The sequence below is a fragment of the Triticum urartu genome, chromosome 7A (genome assembly GCF_056163025.1).
Source record: "Triticum urartu cultivar PI428250 chromosome 7A, HENAU_Tu73, whole genome shotgun sequence".
In the NCBI taxonomy this organism is placed as follows: Eukaryota; Viridiplantae; Streptophyta; class Magnoliopsida; order Poales; family Poaceae; genus Triticum; species Triticum urartu.
In genome coordinates, this window is record NC_141879.1 from 24,005,090 (window position 1) to 24,024,111 (window position 19,022).

Sequence of the window (19,022 nt, forward strand, 5' to 3'; positions counted from 1 at the left end):
TGATCATATGAAGGACGTAGCCAGGCCCCAAGCAAAAGGGGCCATGTCCTGGGGCATGGCGGTGAAACACTTCCTAAAAGGTCGCTACTATAGCGTAATGTAGCTACTTTAATTACTGTAGCTCTATGGCTTGCCTGGGGCATGGGCTGAGGCTGGTTACGCAACTGATCATATGCGCATTTAGAAAAATTGCAGGGCAACCAAGAAGGGCTCCCAACTCACCAAGCACGCAGGCAGTGCAGGTTGCTGACACCGTGAAGATATGAAGACTTTATAGTAGAGCTGGATCAATGGGCAAGGTGAAGTTCAAACCCTAGCACTAATGAGCACATCCATAATGACAAGCAATCTGCGGGGCGAGAAGATAGCATGACCATAAGAGCAACTCTAGCAGATTCGCCATATGGAGGGTGGGCGCGCAACGCGCAAACTCATAGTTGCCATATCTGAGCCTTCATATAAAATAATAAAAATATTGGTTTCCACATTCAAACACTTCGATTACCTCATAATTTAAACATTTAGCACATCAAGCAAAAATGCACATAGTTTTTGACAAGTTGCATGAACAAAAACACTACTTCACCAGCGACATATACTAATCATGTATTCCCGCCATACCCTCTTTTTGAGCTTCCTGTTTCGAATGATCAAGTCTCGCTACGACACCGAGAAATCTCGCACCACTGGATCCATTAGGTTCAGATCCAACATGATGAAATGATTATGCTCGGCTATGTGATGATCTCGCACGATCCTCTTCGATTTAGAGCCTATGTGCCTTCATCTCCTGTTGCATTTCGAGCCTACGCTTTTTTCCGAATTGCCTTTTTCTTCAATGAGCCGGAGGCCTCGAATCGATCAAATTACATATCTTGGATGGAGTCATGTTTAAAAAGCGACAATGATGCATCCTCAAGATCGACATTATTTGTCTCGGTGTATTAAGAAATGTTTCGTCATCGAGGGCCGGTCCCGACAAATTCAATAAATAATCACTAAATCATAAACATTGCACATGTACCACAATTTCCATGGCCATCTCGCATTCAAACAAACAAAAAATGAATGCAAGGTATAGAATGGCCTTCTTGACCTGGTCGTTGTTGCTGATCCGACATACGACTGGGAAGTTGCCAATTTCGTCGGCCACCGTGATGAATCGAGGTGGGTGAGGGCCGCGGGCATCTAGTTTTCCTATCTTCTTCTTATGTCCCTTTGGTACTGGTTGGGGGAGACCCGCCGCCTTCATGTGGTCTCGTAGAACTTGCCACCTCTATGGCGGGCTTTTCGGCGACAATGTGGACAAGGTGGTGGCCTAGGTGGTGGCAGTCGGCCGTCGGAGGCATGTTAGCCACCGGAGCCGCGGGAGTCATGGAACGTGTGGGATCGGACGCGAGGGTCAAAGCACCGTCTAGCCCATTGTAGGCGGGGGCCTGGGACGTCCGGAAGAGGTGAAACACGACCCTAAAGCGAGGAGGGGAGGCGGCGGTGTGGGCAAGAAGAGCTGCGGGAGGGGGGAAATGTCGCTCGTGCCAAGCCGTTTTCTGGATGGAGCGCCCTCCAAATACCCCCTTTCGCTGTCAAATATGGTGGCTCACGAGCTGTATTCGAGGCGCGCTGCAATAATGATGCCGATCGAGGGCGGGGATAGCGACTCTGCTAGAGTGTGTTTTTTTTTGCCAAAATCGCCATAATAACTGTTATTATGATGATCGGAGCGGTGTTTTTTTCGACAGAGATTGGACCGATTTTTTTTTCCGACAAAGATCGGGGAGGTGTTGCTCTAAGAACATCTTACAGACGCCATTGTGTTCAAAATAGTTTTTTTATCTATTGTGCTCAAAATAGTTTTTTTTTAGCGATGCGAAGGTGTACCATGGCTAGACTGGGCTGGGCCGGCGTTATAACCGGAAGAAGGAAATATCCAGGTGAAAAGAGAAAAACTGATCTGTAGTTCTGTACCGTACTGCTTTACAGGCCGCGCCGCCCATCGAAGAAGAGCTGGAAGAAACGGCGGCGCGCATGGAGGCGCCGCCGCCGGAGATCGACGCGCATCCTTCTTCCTCGGCGTCGGCTGCGGCGGCGGCTGCGTCCTCGTCCTCATCGCCTACGTAATACCCCTACCTCGTCCTGTGCTCCATCTCTCCGTCCCTCTCGTTCCCCTGCGGATGTTGCATCAGATCCGCCTTACATCTCCAAGATTAATCACACCTAGATATGGAACTGAATTGCTTGGATATTGTTAATGCATGGATAGATTCTGCTTATTCTCGAAGAAGAAAAACAGTCCAGATTGAGACTTTCCCTGCTTTAGATCTTCAACATTGCAGATAATAACAGAGGGAGAACCATATGTGCTCTGCTTTCATTTTTCAGGCAGTATCAACACTTGCCAGACATAGTATTAGTTTGAGAAATAGGCGATTGTGGTGTGTATAGTTCAGTAGACGCGAAGAATAGGGGAATTATATGAAACTCCAACAGCCGATCTATCTACCGCCCATGTAGCTTCTATGTACTTCCTCCGTTCCTAAATATTTGTCTTTCTAGAGATTTCAACAAGTGACTAGATACGGAGAAAAATGAGTGAATCTACACTTTAAAATATGTCTATATACATCCGTATGTGGTACTCCATTTGAAATCTCTAAAAAGACAAATATTTAGGAACGGAGGGAGTAGTTGTTAATTTTATTCTGAGGAGCAACAACTTAAGGTGATAGGCGACTGTGTGTGTTTAGACTTAGTTCCTTTTGCAGGCTGGGAGGTTGCAATCCTGATGAGTAGGGGGTTCCTAGTTTCCTACATCGTTTCAGGGGCGCGGATCATTGGATCTGTCGATGTGGTGTAGGTCAGCAGCGTTATCTGTAATTTCGGTCTGGGTTTGTAGGACTCAGTGATTACTGATAATGGAGATCGGAGAGGAAACTCTCTTTTTCAACCCAAAAAAAAAAAAAACTTAAGGCGATCAGTATCTTTGTTAATATTAGTGTATGATGTAATTGTAGTGACGCGATGATATTTGAACGATACACACAAATCATGTTTATTGAATCTTGGTAGCTCCAGTTCCTTTTTGTACAACTACTATACCTTGCTGCGCATGTCTAACCCTTGTCCTGAATTTTCCTTGTCGAACAGGGAGAGCGCTGTGCAAATCAGGGCGAAGAGAACATGCTATGCCTCTGCCTCATCTGGACCACGCGGATGGGCCGAGCTCCCGGACGACTTGCTCCGACCCATCATCGCTCTCCTCAGCTCGTTCCGCGACCTCCTCGCCTTTGGTTCCACCTGTCGTCCCTGGCGTGATTTCTCAGCGCACACGTCCTCTTTGTACCCTCTCCTCCTCCACCCGAGCACCGACCGCCAACGGTATCCGTGGTATGACTATGACTACTGGACCCTTTACCACGAATGCACGTGGAGATTGGCTGATCCTGCTGCCGCCTCATCCTATCCCAGCTTTCTTTCCTTGAGTGACCTCAGAGGCATGTTCTTTCTGCGCTGCTCCTACGGTCACCTCATCTTCTTCGACAGTAAGGGGTTCTACATTGTTAATGCGTTCAGTGGCGCTAAGGTTGTGTCTCCTTGCCTCAAGTCAGACAACTTCATTCACATTAGCTATGCCACCTTGACTGCCCCTGTTGCATCCGCTGACTCGCATCTCCTTGTCGGCAGCGGAGGCTATCTGTTTCAGTGGCGCGTCGGGAGCAACTCTTGGTTGGAACACTATCCTAAAGTTCCTTTTCTTAGGATTGAACAAATTGTGGCCTTCAAGGGCAAAACATACACCCTAGGGTCTTTTGGGTCCTTCTGCATCATACAATTTTCGCCCTGTCTCTTAGCTCAGAAGTTTGAAATTATGTTTGAGGAAGATAGAACTGAAGATCGCTATTGGACAAATCAAAAAACATGGCTTGTGGTGTGCGACGTGCTTCTCTTAATCAAACTTGAGGCAGTAAAATGGATAAGCTCTGAGGTTTTCCAGTTCAAGGCCTTCAAGCTCAAGTCGTTGGACGCCAAGAACAAGAAAGCAAGGTGGGCGAAGGTGGACAGGTTGAATAACTGGGCCATCTTTGTCAGCGCCGACGGGCGATGCGAGGCGTTGTCGTTCATGAACCCGGAGAGATGGGGAGGGAGGAGCAACCACATATACTTCCCAAGTTATGAGTCTGAACGACCTTGGGCTGCAGTGCAACTATGGCAAAGAGCTAACAACCATTCGACAAGTTCGTGGCTCTCGAAAACTGGAAGCCAGTACCACAGATTGGTGCCAACCTGGGTCCTCCCCGCTGCATTTCGTCGCTCCGGTCAACAATGATCTTACGGCCATCACAGGTGCGGTTGGTGATTGTCCTCTGATACAGCTTTCGTGGGAGAGTTCTACCTTGTTTGCAGTTACATGATGAGTATTTTTACTGAATGTTCTTAACTTTTTTCTAAAATTGCATTGCAAACAGAAGCTTTCGCTGTAGAGTTATTTGATTCTGCTTTTTTTGTGGGATTATAAGGGACCTTATGTTTTATTTCTCATTTACTACAAATTACAGAGTTTACTTGTACTTGGGCCACTTGATACTACACACCTAAGGTGATCTAGGTCTGACCCCAAAATGCAAATTCCTAATACCTACTCGCTAGCATCTGTGCAGTGCTCATTATTCATCAAGTTATAAGCTTGCTGCTGTTCTTCATCTTTTCATGTTGAATAAACTTGTGCTGTCTTTATTTAGTGCCATGGCAGAGCTTTTTGACTGCCATGGCAGCTGTTTTGCTTCTAATAAGTGTGCCATGGCAAAGGTTTGCATACTCACTGCACATGTGCATAATTAGCTGGTTAGGCGTCTTTCTCATCGTGTTTCGGTTAGCCAGGTCGTGGGATGGCACGATGGAGGTGGTCAGCTGGATAAGTGAGTCGGGCTTAGTCCACGCTCTGCACGGTCTTGTTCGTGGGATGGAATGAACGCCGAGGATCACTGCGAGCATTTTGTTCGGACTGTTACAGGCCATTTCCTTTGTACCATAATAAAAGGAGAAAAGGAGATACAGAAAAGCTGCAAGGGTTGTGCGCAGCGCAAAAAACCTGCTTGTGCCATTGTGTTCATTGTGTGTGAGCTGAGAATTGTTTTGTCTTTCATACTAGAAGCCTAATTAAGGTGTTTACCCTTACTTTTCATACTATTTTCTAAAACCATTTCGATCCTAATCCACCATCAGATATCTTCCATAGAACAACTGTTCAGGTATTATCATCTTAAGACGGATTTATTTGGCAGATTACCATGTCGCTGTTTAACAATGACAGAATAAAAATCAGCAATATATATTCTGTGATTTCAGACCATTTGCATTTTTTTCCCTATGTGGCATTTCCCATCATTTGGATCCGTACAAGGCTTCAACATCTGCAAAAAGACAATCCATCTTGGTTCGAATAAGTGGAATCTTGCTATGATGTCATTTTTTTTTCTGTGCGTGATGAGTGATGACACCGTTGACATGTGTATGTATCTCCGCATTTGTATGTAGCTTCAGCAAACAGCTCTGCGTGCATTTCATTACCTCCGTTTGTAGAAGGAGATCGATCGAGCTGCCGATAGATGAACAAACAGAGAACATAAGTAAATAAAAACCCAGGCACATCTCACCTGGTGCACACAAAAAATGCTAAAGAGTGATATGAAGACCCAACAGGCACTAAATAGTTTCAGGATGTAAACCCCTGTCTTTTTTATGCAAAATGGGAGTAATTGACAAGCTTTGGCGAAAAAAGCAACATGTAGAACAAGTTTTTGGCTCCAAGAATGTACATTGGATAGCAAACAAAGATTATTACAAATCTTGATGCACTACGTCAGAGAAGCGAAAAGAATAAGGGAGTGTTTGGTTCGGTACTTCAGCCTGCCACTCCAACCTGCGGCAAGCCGCAAGTGAGGCGGACGATTCGTCCGGCACATGTTAGGCACGAAAAAGCGCAACACAGTAGTTTGTTTTGCTATCACATACTACAGCGTGGCAGGAAGCAAACAGCTGCTGGAGATTGTTTGGCACGCGGCACATGTGGCTCGGCAACCCAAGGCGTGATCCAAACACGCCCTAAGTAACATAACAATGGAACACAAACAGCCCCCAAGTGCAGCCAGTGACAACAAGACAACTACATGGTGCAACAACATGATCTCATACCCAAGCTGCAAAAGATGTAGGATTGCGAGCAAGATGAGCATTTATCGTCGCAAAACAAGGTTCTGGCACCCACTTCTTATTTTGGTTGCCATCTTCAGGTTATGAAAATACTCAAGCATTTTCATCCAACTGGTAGACATGGCCATCAATTAGCCCCATCCCCTCTTGGTTCACGTGTCATGCCTGTTTTTGGCCAAAGAAGAATACATACTTCTTCAAGCCTCCATCTATCCCCTCACATAATTTGCAGTTTCAGTCGAAAAATCGATGGAGAAGGCATCCCCGTTACAGCCAAGTAGGAGAAGCGTGTCTTCACAAGCTACCAAATTTCCCGAAAGCATCTACCGGTCCATATAATTGGTGCAAGCAACTCTTAGTAGCTCACCATGAAAACTAGGGTGCCAAATGCACGGTATACAACTTTTGATGTACCCTCGTAATGATCCGGACTTTGAAGGCCACCATCTCTTGGATCAAATGTGCACTTACAAAATCACAGCCCAACCAAGTGGGGCTCCCAACCTCTCTTGTAGTCCGTGTGATGTCATGAGATAGTTCGAGCCGATGGTGGTTGTTCTACATTGCCAATCAATGTTTTTAGAGATAATAATAGAGGGTGTCGATCACTGATTCTCAATTTGCTAGGAAAATCATATGTGCTCTGCTTTTATTTTTCTGTCAGCATCGACACTTGCCAGATACAATATTAGTTTGAAAAATACTAGGCACAAACATTTATTTTCTATCTAGCGCATATATATATAACTTCCCCATATAATTGATATCCAGTGCCTGCATTGTTGTTGATCCTATTCTGATATTCTCGGGAGCCACAACTCAATGCGATTAGTACATTTGTTCAGTTCAGTGCAAGATTAGTACCTTTGTTCAGTTCAGCTCAGTGCAGGATGAGGTGGCCGCAACTCAATGCGATTAGTGTAGCGTTGATGTCCTAACGGCACGCACCAGTCATGTTTTTTAGAATCTTGGTAGCTCATCTTGGTAACTCCTGTTCATTTTTATACAGTTATATACCTTGTTTCACATGCCTAACCTTTTTTTTGAATTTTGTGTTGAGCAGGTAGAGTGCCATCGTGCAAATAATGGCCAACAGGACATGTTCTGCTTCTGTCTCCTCACTCTTTGCTTCATCTCGGCCGCAAGGATGGGAAAAGCTTCCGGACGACCTGCTCCAGCCCGTTGCCGCTCTACTACGCTCGTTTCGTGACCTCCTCGCCTTTGGTAGCACTTGTCATCCTTGGTGTGATCTCTTCTCAGCCCACAGGTCCTCTGTCCAGCCTCTGCTCCTCCAGCCAATCTCCGTACCGACGGTGGACAATCTCTCTTGCCTAACTGTTGGACCTTATTCCACAAATGCACATGGAGATTGGCCGACCCTGCTGCCACCTCATCCTCTCGCAGTTTTCTTTCCTTGAGTGACCTCAGAAGCATGACCTTTCTGCGCTACTCCCATGGTCAGCTCATCTTCTACGACAACAATGGGTTCCATATTGTTAATCCATTCAGTGGCACTAAGGTTGGTCCTCCTTCCCTCCATCAGTTCGCTTCACTTGCATCAGCTATGTCACCTTAACTGCCCCTGTTGCATCCGCTGACTCGCATCTCCTAGTCGGGGCTGGAGCCTATCTGTTCCTGTGGCGCATCGGGAGCGACTCTTGGACAAAACACAGTCCTAAAGTTGGTCGTTTTTCGATTGAACAAAATGTGGCCTTCAAGGGCAAGACATATGCCCTAGGGTCTTTCGGGTGGTTCTACATCATTCACTTGTCACCCAGTCTCATTATTCAGAAGTTTAAAGTTGTGTTTGAGGAAGATAAAACCGAAGATCTCTATTCGGCAAATGACAAGGCATGGCTAGCGGTGTGTGGTGATGCACTTCTCTTGATCAAACTTGTGGAGGCGGGAAGAGCGATGCGCTCGGAGGCCTTCCAGTTCATGGCCTTCAAGCTTGAGTCATTGGACACCATGACCAAGAAGGCAAGGTGGGTGAAGGTGAACAAGTTAGATAACTGGGCCGTCTTTATCAGCGTTGACGAGCGGTGCGAGGCGTTGCCGTGCATGAACCCGGAGGGATGGGGAGGGAGGAGCAACCACATATACTTCCCGAGTTATCAGTCTGAAAAACCTTGGGCTGCAGTGCAACTATGGCAAAAATGTTATTACCGTTCGACACAGCTCTTCGACACTGGAAGACGGTACCTGAAATTGCAGTCAACCTGGGTCTTCCCCGCGCGTTTCCTCGTTCCGGCCTGCGATGATCTTACGGCCGTGGGTGCAGTTGGTGATTAGCTTCTGATACAGCTTTGGTGGGAGGATTCTACAATGTTGCAGTCACAGGATGAGTAGTTCACTGAATGTTCGTTCCGAAACTTGCATTACAAACAGAAGTGTAGATTAAGTTATCAGATTATGTACTTTCCTCTTTTTTCTGCGGCAATTACAAGGGACCCATATGTTTTATTTCTCATTTATTACAGATTGTGGAGTTTTCTTGTACCTGGGCACTTGATAACATGGGCTAGGTCTGTAACTTCCTTTTCATACATAGATAGCTAAGAGTAATTGTACTATGGTTGTTGATTATTCACATGATGTGCTTGAGCATATGACAGTCTCATTGGGTGGAAATGTAAACATTGAGAACATAGCTTGGGCAGAGCTACAATTTTTTAACTGAACATTGTACGCTATTTTGGGCTCGAGAATTGCAAGGTCACCAAGAATTAGAGTGAGGATGCAAGTCCATAGCATCAGGTTATTATAAACTGCAAGTTCAGCCAACAAACATATAAGCAGCATATGTGCATTCAGCACAAATTTTATATTTCGCACCAACAAAAACTAGGCAGACAGAGTGTTCGACAACCAAACAGATCTGCATTTGAACATAGCTTCAGCAAACAGCTCTGCATGCATTTGATTATCTCTGTTTAAAAGAAGATCAAGCTACAAATAGATGTATGGACCAAACAAAGCACATAACTAAAATAAAAGCCCAGGCACATCTGACATGGTGCACACAAAAAATGCTGAAGAGTGATATGAAGACCCAAGAAGCTAGTATTGTTTCAAGATGCAAACCCTTATCCCTTGTATGCAAAACGGGAGTAATTAACAAGGTTCAGCAAAAATAGCAACATGTAGCACACGTTTTGCCTCCAGGAATGTACACTGGGTGGCAAACAGAGATTATTACAAATCTTGATGTACTCCTTCAAAGGAGCGGAAACTAGAAGGAACATAGCGACAAAAAGTCCCCAAGTGCAGCCAACGACAACAAGACAACTGTGCGGTGCAATGACACGATCTCATACCCAAGCTGCAAAGGATGTAGGATTGCGAGCAAGATAAGCATTGATCGTCGCAAAACAAGGTTCTGGCTCCAACTCCTCATTTTGGTTGCCATCTACTGGGTATGAAAATACTCGATAGTTTTCATCCAACTGATAGACAAGGCCACCCCTTAAACCCATTCTCTCTGGGTTCACTAAGAGTCGTGGCTGTCCAGTACATTTCGCGCCAAAGAAGAACGCCCACTTCTTCAAGCCTCCCTCTTCCACGCTCACATACTTTGCAGGTTCAGTTGAGAAGTCAATGGAGAAGACTTCCCCGTTACGACCAAGTAGGAGAAGTGTGTCTTCACAAGCCACCAAATTTCCGAAAAGCACGTACGGGTCCATATAATCTCTGCACTCAACTCTTAGTACCTCAACATGAAACTGGGGTGCCAAATGCACGGTGTATAGTTTTTGACGCATCCTCATAATGACCCGGCCTTTGAAGGACACCATCTCCTTGATCAAATGTGCATTTAGAAAATCGCAGTGCAACCAAGAGGGGCTCCCAACTCGCCAAGCGTACAGGCAGTGTGGGCTGCTGACAAATAGATATGAATCTGGTGACGCCTCTGGAGATATGAAGGTTCTGTAGCATAGTTGACTCAATGGGAAAGGTGGAGCTGCAACCGTAGTGCCAGTGAGAACGTCCATAATGACAAGAGATCTGTCGTAGCAGAAAATCGCATGACCATAAGAACATTTGACGACTGCCATTTTGTCCAAAATACTTGAAGGGGTCAAGCGACACAATGGAGTACTTGGATATACTGGATCAATGAGCTCCCATGTGTTTCCAATGTTAGAGCCAGCTGAGCTTGTCTGGTCGGCACAGTTCCGGAAAATAACAGGTGGGAAGAGCTCGCCTAAGGTAGATTTGATTGACATGAATGCAGCATACCAGCTAGGGCAGGTGGCGATGAACGCAAGAAGGTCACGAGTTGAACCCAATAGGACAATGATGGAGTGCAATAATCCATGTGGTAGGTCCGCCCAGCCTTCGGGTCCAAACATAACACGATGCACGGAGATGGGGGTGTTGGAGCTCCGGTTGATGTTTTGCATGATATCAGCTTCAAATTCTGCATTAAGGATCATGAAAGGAAAACAATTTTAGCAATGGAATTGAGTTAACTATATAATATAAATTGCTATCACTATTTTAATTCACTTGGTACTACTACAGCTATGATAATTATACAAACACGATAAAATTGTTTGTAGAAACCATAAACATAATACACAGTAGAGTTAGAGTAAAGAGTACAGTATTGCCATCGAAATATGCATCTGCATCAAGAAAATTCGATCATGATAAAATTCATCAACATTTGAAAAGAAAAGGCAAGTTCTGTATTTTTCTTTCCACCGAATGTTATTTATATGTGTTGCGCAACAGGTTTGGCTCTTGTCTCCACCTCTATTTGAAATTTCATCAATATTGAAATTCTAAGATTGTTCTACACCGATAGTGGTAAACCCTTGACCTATTTCATATTTTTCATATAGTATAAACACAACAGGATCGCACATCCACCAACAACACATACACTCAGATCCCCAAATCATCCATGGCAGAGTCAGGCTAACAAGAACAAAAGTGTGATGAGCGCGTCAGAGGAGGTCGCCCCCAATGGGGGTGATGGCAGGCCATGGAAGATGATCCTAGGCAGCCTTGCGCGGTGGAGAACTCTGTCTGACCGTGGACAATGGCACCGGTCAGCGAATATATATACTTGGCCAACCCACGAGACCATGTCCTACATGGAAATTGACTTAACCTAGATCACATCGTATACTACATATTTGTAATCAAGCTTGACTCAAACACGTGAATTCCTACTAGTACATGTACATGACTTTGGTTAGTCCCCAAAGAACTAAAGCCACGTTACATGCAAGCACCAACTACATCATGTTCCAAACAAAACAATCAAGATTATGCTAACACTAGCGTCGGCCCCTGCACCACCAATGGCTGTCATGGGTTCCCAACTCCAGCAGGAGGTGGGGAAGGTCTTGTCCATGATACTGGCAATCACTCCAAACCTGCTTGTATGTACAAATCAGAGCAAGGGGGTAGAACTCGACATCAACTTGGTTCCTTCCCTTGCCGGGGCTGAACCCGGAGGGCGGAGGTGATTCAAGGCCAGGCCTCCTCCATGAGTCCAGCAGCCCGCAAGGAAAATGAAGTGGGTGAAGTCAACCTCAGCAAGACTCCTCCCCTACCCCTGGAGCCGGTAACACGAAAGTCAAGCACCACAAAGATAAGAAATAGCCTCAAGGGTAAGCCAAGGAAGTAAGTTGATCAATCCCTGGTGAACACCGGGGCGGTGTTGGGTAAATACATGGGACGTGACGGTGAGTCTGGTAGTTAGTTTGTGGCGACACCTAGTTACAAGGGTCCTGGTCTGAACAAGAAGGCATGAGGTGAGGGTAATGGAGGTGGCATGAGCAACATAGTTGTGTTAGGCGGTTAGGAAGCTATCGGCCCATGGGTTACCGATGAATGACATGTGATAAGGAAGGCACCACTAGGAGAAATGAGTCGCCTGATCTAGAACTGTTGGGGCCTCGGGTAGTCCCGGATAGTTGAAGAGCTAGTTTGCCTCGTGCGAACATATACCACTTGATGATCGTATTAGTTCCTGAAACTCGGCAATGTGAAAAGAGTTTCAATAATCTTAGGTGGATGGTAGGCCGCCAGAATTGTATTGTGCGTGATGGTAAGGGAAAGGGTGCCTTGCGTTGTTCTCAGATGAATTAACTAAAATAAAAAGACTGCCATATGACCTGAGGTACATCGATGTCTTAATTCATGATTATTCCCGTGGCCCGAAGTGTCGGGCTACATGGTGAACCTAAGGAGTAAGGAAGACGTCACATCTGGAGTTTACTCAAAAGAATAAACCAGATGCTCATGAACACTTGTTGATGATAGGTGATTTTTATGAGACGATGTGGCAGCATGAGCACTTCTCAGTAGCTTGGATATCCGAGAGAAAAATACCAATTTCAGAGAAGCCTTGTTCTAGTGTGATCTTCATAATTGGGGCTATAAGGGGCCACCCTGGACATACGATAACAAACAGTATGGTAAAAGAAATGTGATCGTCGGGTTGAAAGTGCAATTGCATCGCCGGGTTGGTGTGATTTATTCCGAGTGTACAGTGGTACACACATGTTCCAACCACTTTCCTCTATGGCTGCAATACGGAGACAGACCAAGGTGCATAGCAACGTGAAATCCTTCCGATATGAGTAGATATGCTAAAGAGTACCGTCACTAGAGGGAACTACTGAAGTCCCTGGCCAATGACTGCACTAAGCTGGGAGTGCTGCAACAGGATGTTTAGTCCTGGACATGAAAGATTTTGGGTCCATGATAAGGAGTACTCACTGGCTGAGAAGGAATATTACAGTCACATACTGAATGCACCATTTTATTGGTTGCGGATGGTCGGGAAAGCATCTTAAGAAAGCAGGTCTTGGAAAGGAGGTTAATGCCTATCAAAATTGTTGGGGGAGCCGCGATGTCTCTAAACTAATGTTTGTTGATGACAGCCTTTTGTTCTTCAAGGCCGTACGAACAGAGGTGAGGGTAGTGAAGGACACTCCAAATCTATTTCAAAGGTGTACATGATAGCTTCTTAGCCCAGCTAAATGCTCTTTATTATTTAGTGAACACTGCCCGCCCCATGTCCAGTAAGAGATAAAGGTCACTCTTGGTGTTGTGGCTTCCACTTTTGAGAGTAAATATTTGGGTTTACAAACCCCAGAAGGTAGGATGTTTGCCTCGAATTTCAGTCGATCATGGAAAGGTTCACAAAAATGTGCAAGGACTGGATTGAAAAGTATATGGCCCATGCAGCTAAAGAGGTCTTGATCAAGTAAGTGGTTCAAGCGCTTCCCACTTACTTCTTTGGATTGTTCAAATGTCCTTGGGCTGTTGTGATAAGTATGAAAAACTTATCTGGGACTTTAGGTGGGGCGATGAGTAAGGACATCACAAGTCCATTGGCTCTCGTGGTACCAACTGGTAAAACAAAAGAGAGGAGGTGTTCTAGTATTCTAGGATATGCATATGTTTAACTAAGCTCTCTTGGCAAGGCAAGGGTGGAGACTGATTCACAAGTCAGATAGTTTATGTTCCAGAGTCTTGAGATCAGAATATTATCCTCGTGTGGATATTCTGGACGTGGTCATTTCCTCATATGCATCGCCGTCTTGGAGTTAAGATACTCAAGGAAGGCATCATCTGGCGTATAGTGAATGGATGAAAAATTCAGATTCAGAGAGACAACTGGATTCTGAGACAGTATGGCCTCGGGTTGCCAAATTCGCTAGAATCTCAAGGTTGAGGTGGGTTAACCAGTTAATTGTCTCGATAAAAAATGAATGGAATATTAACCTTGTCCATAGTCTACTTTCTGACTTTTTTATGTAGAGGAGATATTTAGCATAAATCACCCTTCTACATGATGGATGACTTGCTTATAAATTGCCACCCAACTCAAATTCAGGTACAATTCCCCTGCTTCTAGCTCTTCAAGTACGACATATAATTGGAGTATTTGGGATGTGATTTGGAGAGCTAAGGTTCCAGAGAAGGTTAAAATCTTTGGCTGGAGGTTGTTATTGGCTCACTGGCTACACAATCGTGTAAATTTATAAAGGCACTGAGTATAACACCATTTGTGCTATTTCTGGTAACAATGTGGAGCATGAATTCCAATCTCCACAGTGGCTTTGGGATGTTGGCTAGTGTCCCATCAATACTTCTTTTTTGAGGGAATTGGTGTCCCATCAATACTTAATGCCCCCCTGTCTAATGATTGCAATCAGTCTATAGTAATATACGAGTCTAGTGTTTTCCCTCAATTAAATAAAATAAACACAACTCGAAGATCAACTAATTTTTACCTTAATTTTTCTAGAAAAAATAGGGCGAGTTCTTCCCCTACCTTCTTCGATGTTGACAGCGGAGGGAGAAGTGGAGGCAACGACTACCTTCTCCGATGCCAGTCGTGGTAAGACGTGGCCATCGGAGATGGTATCCTGATTTCCTCCATCGCCAATCATCATGTTGGCTCCAGATCTGGGGGGAAAACAGACGCCTTCGACCGCGGTGACTCCAAATCTAGATGCGGTTGGTCGCCCACACCTAGGACTCCAGATCTGGACGGAAACACAGTAGTACCCCACGCGGTTGTCTCAACGCCTCGTCATCGCTCAACTGTGGACGGTTCTAGCGCAGTCGGTGTGGATGTCGAGGGGAAGGGGGAACGTGTGTGACGAGAGAGAGAGAGAGAGAGAGAGAGAGAGAGAGAGAGAGCGGGGGGAGGAGAGGGGGGAGTGGCGTGTGGGTTTGTTCGTTATAGAAAAGCTTTAACAAAGTACCAAGGGGAACCTTGTCAAACTTGGAGTGATTTTTCTTGCTTTTGCAACTTTAAACCTTACTCATATGAGATGAACAAACTCTATTACTAAGAAAAGAGGGAGGGTAGATTGTGCATGCTTGTGAATCGTGCACTCGCTTTTCGACTATTGTATTTTCCCATTTGGAAAAGGGTGCAGCACCTCCTTGTTCCCATTAGAAGATTAGGTGAAGGCTTAATAAGAAATTAGGGAAGGCCCACCCTGAAATTCAACAGGAGAACGGATTAGATGGAGGTTTAATAGGAAATTAGGGAGCTCCCATCATGAAATTCTGGTTCGGACAGATTAGGTGGAGGCTTAATAGGAAGTTAGCATGGGCCCACCCAACTAATTCAAGGGGAGTTTACCTGTAGATTATTATGTGGGCTTGCATACCACAATAAGACCTCCCGTCCTCTCGTTCAAATTGCTCCGCCCTCTCCCACGTGGTGGGCCCACTTCTCACCCTGCCGGTCCCAAAAAAGCGCGTCGGCTGAGAGTTGTGTGTGTTGGTCAATTTGCTCACTAGAGCGATCAAACGCCAGTGAGTCAATGTGAGGTGCTCCCAACTGGCAAGGAGACGAATGACACCATGCAACATGGTCCGGCCGTCCATGATTCCTGTATGCAAATAGTGAACCATTAGATGCCAATGTCCTTACCTCGCTGTCACTGACCGGACACCCACGGCTCCACTCCCAGACACAGGATGTCAGCGTGAGGTACTCCATGTCCTCCTAGAAATCTTGTAGCTCTTCGCCCATATTTTTATTCCTGTTTCTCCTTGTCAACCAAGACCCCTCTACTGAATTTCCCTTTGTCTTGAGAATGACGGTTGTGACCCTCTTTGTCCTATCTGTCCTCCTTGCCGATGATAGCAAAGTGGACAACCCCAACGACGGTGATATCTGCTCGATGCCAAGGACAGGCACCGCATGCGAGGGAATATCTGTAATCCGACACCCACAACACAATCCATAAGGACGAGTTTTCTTCCCATCAAAACCTTCTCTCCCAGCCGAAGATGCACCCTCCCCCCCCCCCCCCCTTGATCTATTCGTCGGCATCTGCAAAAGCAACTATCCTAATGGTCTATTAAGACTGAGTACAACGGAGCGCCATTCAGATATGCCGCCAAGAAAGGCGATGGAGAAGCTTGTTGACCATTGCGCGTGCATGGGAGGGAGAGGGGGGCAACCCAGTTTAGTAAACTGTAATAACGAGTTGTAGTGTGCATCACAATTATTGCATAAACATCCTTTGATTAATTATAAAAGGAGGATAGTTCAAAACCTCATATAAAATGCTATAAAACACACTCAAATAAGGGAAAAGCTTACCATCACCCGGCGACCCAGCGGATCGCAGCGGCAGCGTCTGCCACCTCTCCTGCATGACACGCGTCCAATGAGGGCATACCGCCAAACGCGCTTCTGCAACAGAGGCTATGTTTCTTAAACATATGCGGTGTTGCAATGGTCTACGATGAGTCATGTTTTACAACAAAACATCTGCCGAGGAAATTTTCTGCAACCAGACCTCAGTTGCAAAAAAAAATTAGAACAAAACCGCAAAAAATTTCTGCAACAAGTCTTATGTTTCATAAATAATTCTACAACAAGCCCCGTGTTGCAGTGGTGAAGACACGCTCGCTCGCTAGATATGGCAAATCCGACGGCTCACGGCCCGGCTGATCTTTAAAACGCGTAGCATTGCCCCTCAAATAATCAATGCACTGGTATAATCCCACTAAAAAAATACTGAAATATTTACCATAGTTTCCTTAGGGGGCGGCCCTCTCATTTAACTAGGCAGGCAAACCCAAGAAGCAAACACTCATCCTGTCTAAGTAGTCTAAGTTGAGCACAAGTAGCAAGCAAGTCGTTGTAGTATAGTGGTAAGTATTCCCGCCTGTCACGCGGGTGACCCGGGTTCGATCCCCGGCAACGGCGATTTTTTTTGGTTTTGCGGCCCACGACAGGCCAGGCCGGTTCTTTTCGGCCTGCTGAGAGCTCGCCTGGCCCGTCCGGGCCTATTTATCGTATGCACCCTCGAAAAGTATCCCGTTCCCTCTACAGCCCTGCCAAAACATTTGCCGTCGTCAAAAAAGAATACTTTGTTGCGATGGCAAGCATGGCGTGTGCTCAAGGACTGGAATCTAATCATTGTCAAATGCTTACAGTGAATACCACATTCCTTTTTTTATTTTTTTTAAGATACATACGAGTGTGTCTATCATATTAAGGACAATATAACCGAGCCTCTTCCCTGCCCTCTCACGCTTCCAACCTCCTGGTCCGTTGGATCTTGATTTCGGGTCTTTATCTGCCGTTGGATCTTCGTTTTAGGCGAGACTACCGCGACTTGGGCCGGGAAAAATCGGAGGTTTCTGGTTAACCGGGCCATCTATCCAGCCCATTTAGCCTCGTGCCCTTGAAAAAAAAGCGTAAACCACTCGCCGCAGCAAAAAAAGAAATAGCTCGCTCCCCTCCCGACCTGGAAGGAAAACGAAGCCGCCGCATCGCCTCTCCATCGCCCCTCCGCATCCCCTCCACCTCATCTTGTTCTCGCGATCTTTGGGGAGAGACCCTAGCCACACTTTTGCGGCGGCGCCGCCCTTGCAATGCGCGTATGCTCCTCCACTGCAGCCATGTCCGGCGAGCCCAAGCTCGGCAAGTACATCGCCTGCATCATATACCTGAAGTCGCAGGAGGCATAGCAGACCAGGTTGAGGCGCTGAAGAGCGGCTGATCTCCGCTCATCGTGCACCTCTCCTCTCGCGAGCCCTAGGCGGAGCAGGAGATCCGTCGCTGCGGGAGGGGATCGATAGGAAGCAATCACTCATCATGGCAGATGATGTGCGCCCCTCGCCGGTGGGGATTATTGGATAGTTTTCTCTCTGTTCCGATCCTTCGCTGCCTCGGTACAGGTGCCCGATTATGTGCCACAAATCTTTCATGGCTTCGATGATTGTAAGGTCTGGTCTCCCAATTTTCCAACTCTTGCTCATCTGCTCGTTCCAGTTCGGCGTCCTTGGCACAAACAGGCATCGGCAATGATGATATTGTTAGCTCGGCCACCAGGTAGTCACGTTAGTTAAATCAAGTGCATCACAAAATATTTGTATGAAGATGGTGCTTTGCAAAATTTAAGTTTGTCTTTGTGATGCTACACTGGCAGCGATACTATATTTTTATCACACTCTACTACGGAAGTGCAGCAAAAGCATCCATCTACTCAAGGTGTAATACAAGAAGATCTAAGATGTTTGCACTGCTAATTAATTATGCATATTCGGGTGAAAAATTGTTTCTCTGGGCTCCTTATATTTTTTGTCAAATAAACTATGAACCCACACATGTTTGTTGATGTTCGACCATTAATTTTAAGTTTGGAAATGCTTATAATATGCGAGCTAACTTAAGATTGCATTAATGCTCACAAGGGATATGCGAATGCTGCTACTGAGAAATTGACCTTCTGACGTACCAAAGGCAAGTATCCCGCCTTTTCATTTTCCATCTTTCTTGTGCTATTTCCATAATTTTGTTCTTGCAATTTCCCCGTCTACGTAAATTGTGCAGACCTCATCAGTTTTGGAAACTAGCATCTTTCCATAGGTTTGTACAAAACAGGTAATTGACCTTCTGACGTACCATAGGAGTAGTAAATTGTCGTGAATGAATAAAGCATGGTAATAATCCAAAGCTTTGCAAAAACATGTTCACATATTATTTTCTTTAACATAGAGGTCACGATGATAGAGGTCCTCCTTTATTGGTACATCCTCTGGGGTTATGATTCTGCTATTGAAACACTGTATGTTGTTTTTATCTTCTATATGTCGACCGACATTTTTTTGATCAGTTTTGGTGCCTTTCTTTATGGCTGCGTTCATTTACATTGGAAATATCATGGATGCTGCTTTGTGGAGGAGATATTGCCATTAGCTTGAACAATGAGGATCTGTGTGGAATTAGGCAATCAAAGATTCACATCATATTGCAGGTATCACATGACCAAATATAATTTTTATGTTTCATATTGCATATATAATGT

General features: G+C 45.5%; 2 protein-coding genes, 1 non-coding gene and 1 pseudogene across 5 annotated transcripts; 3 read left to right on the plus strand and 1 right to left on the minus strand.

The window, feature by feature from the left end:
• The first annotated feature begins 1,936 nt into the window (after positions 1–1,936).
• On the plus strand, positions 1,937–5,365 carry LOC125521476 (uncharacterized). Of its 3 annotated transcripts, XM_087537133.1 has the most exons (4): positions 1,937–2,114; positions 3,145–3,384; positions 3,466–4,341; positions 4,876–5,365. In XM_087537133.1, the coding sequence occupies exons 1-3, from the start codon at positions 2,026–2,028 to the stop codon at positions 4,322–4,324; spliced, it is 1,188 nt and encodes a 395-aa protein (XP_087393259.1). In that variant the 5' UTR covers positions 1,937–2,025; the 3' UTR covers positions 4,325–4,341; positions 4,876–5,365. The 3 variants fall into 3 exon arrangements, with proteins under 3 accessions (XP_087393259.1, XP_087393258.1, XP_087393261.1); XM_087537132.1 differs by having other exon boundaries at positions 3,145–4,341; XM_087537135.1 differs by lacking the exon at positions 4,876–5,365 and having other exon boundaries at positions 3,145–3,580; positions 3,682–3,886.
• Positions 4,741–8,801, plus strand: LOC125518147 (putative F-box protein At3g25750; annotated as a pseudogene).
• Positions 8,802–9,252: 451 nt separating this feature from the next.
• On the minus strand, positions 9,253–14,873 carry LOC125524608 (uncharacterized). Its single transcript, XM_048689650.2, has 2 exons — positions 14,510–14,873; positions 9,253–10,627 (listed from the first exon to the last, which is right to left on the minus strand). The coding sequence occupies exons 1-2, from the start codon at positions 14,628–14,630 to the stop codon at positions 9,519–9,521; spliced, it is 1,230 nt and encodes a 409-aa protein (XP_048545607.2). The 5' UTR covers positions 14,631–14,873; the 3' UTR covers positions 9,253–9,518.
• Positions 14,874–16,843: 1,970 nt separating this feature from the next.
• TRNAD-GUC (transfer RNA aspartic acid (anticodon GUC)) lies at positions 16,844–16,915 on the plus strand. Its single transcript has one exon. It is a non-coding gene; the product is annotated as a tRNA-Asp (tRNA).
• Positions 16,916–19,022: the final 2,107 nt, after the last annotated feature.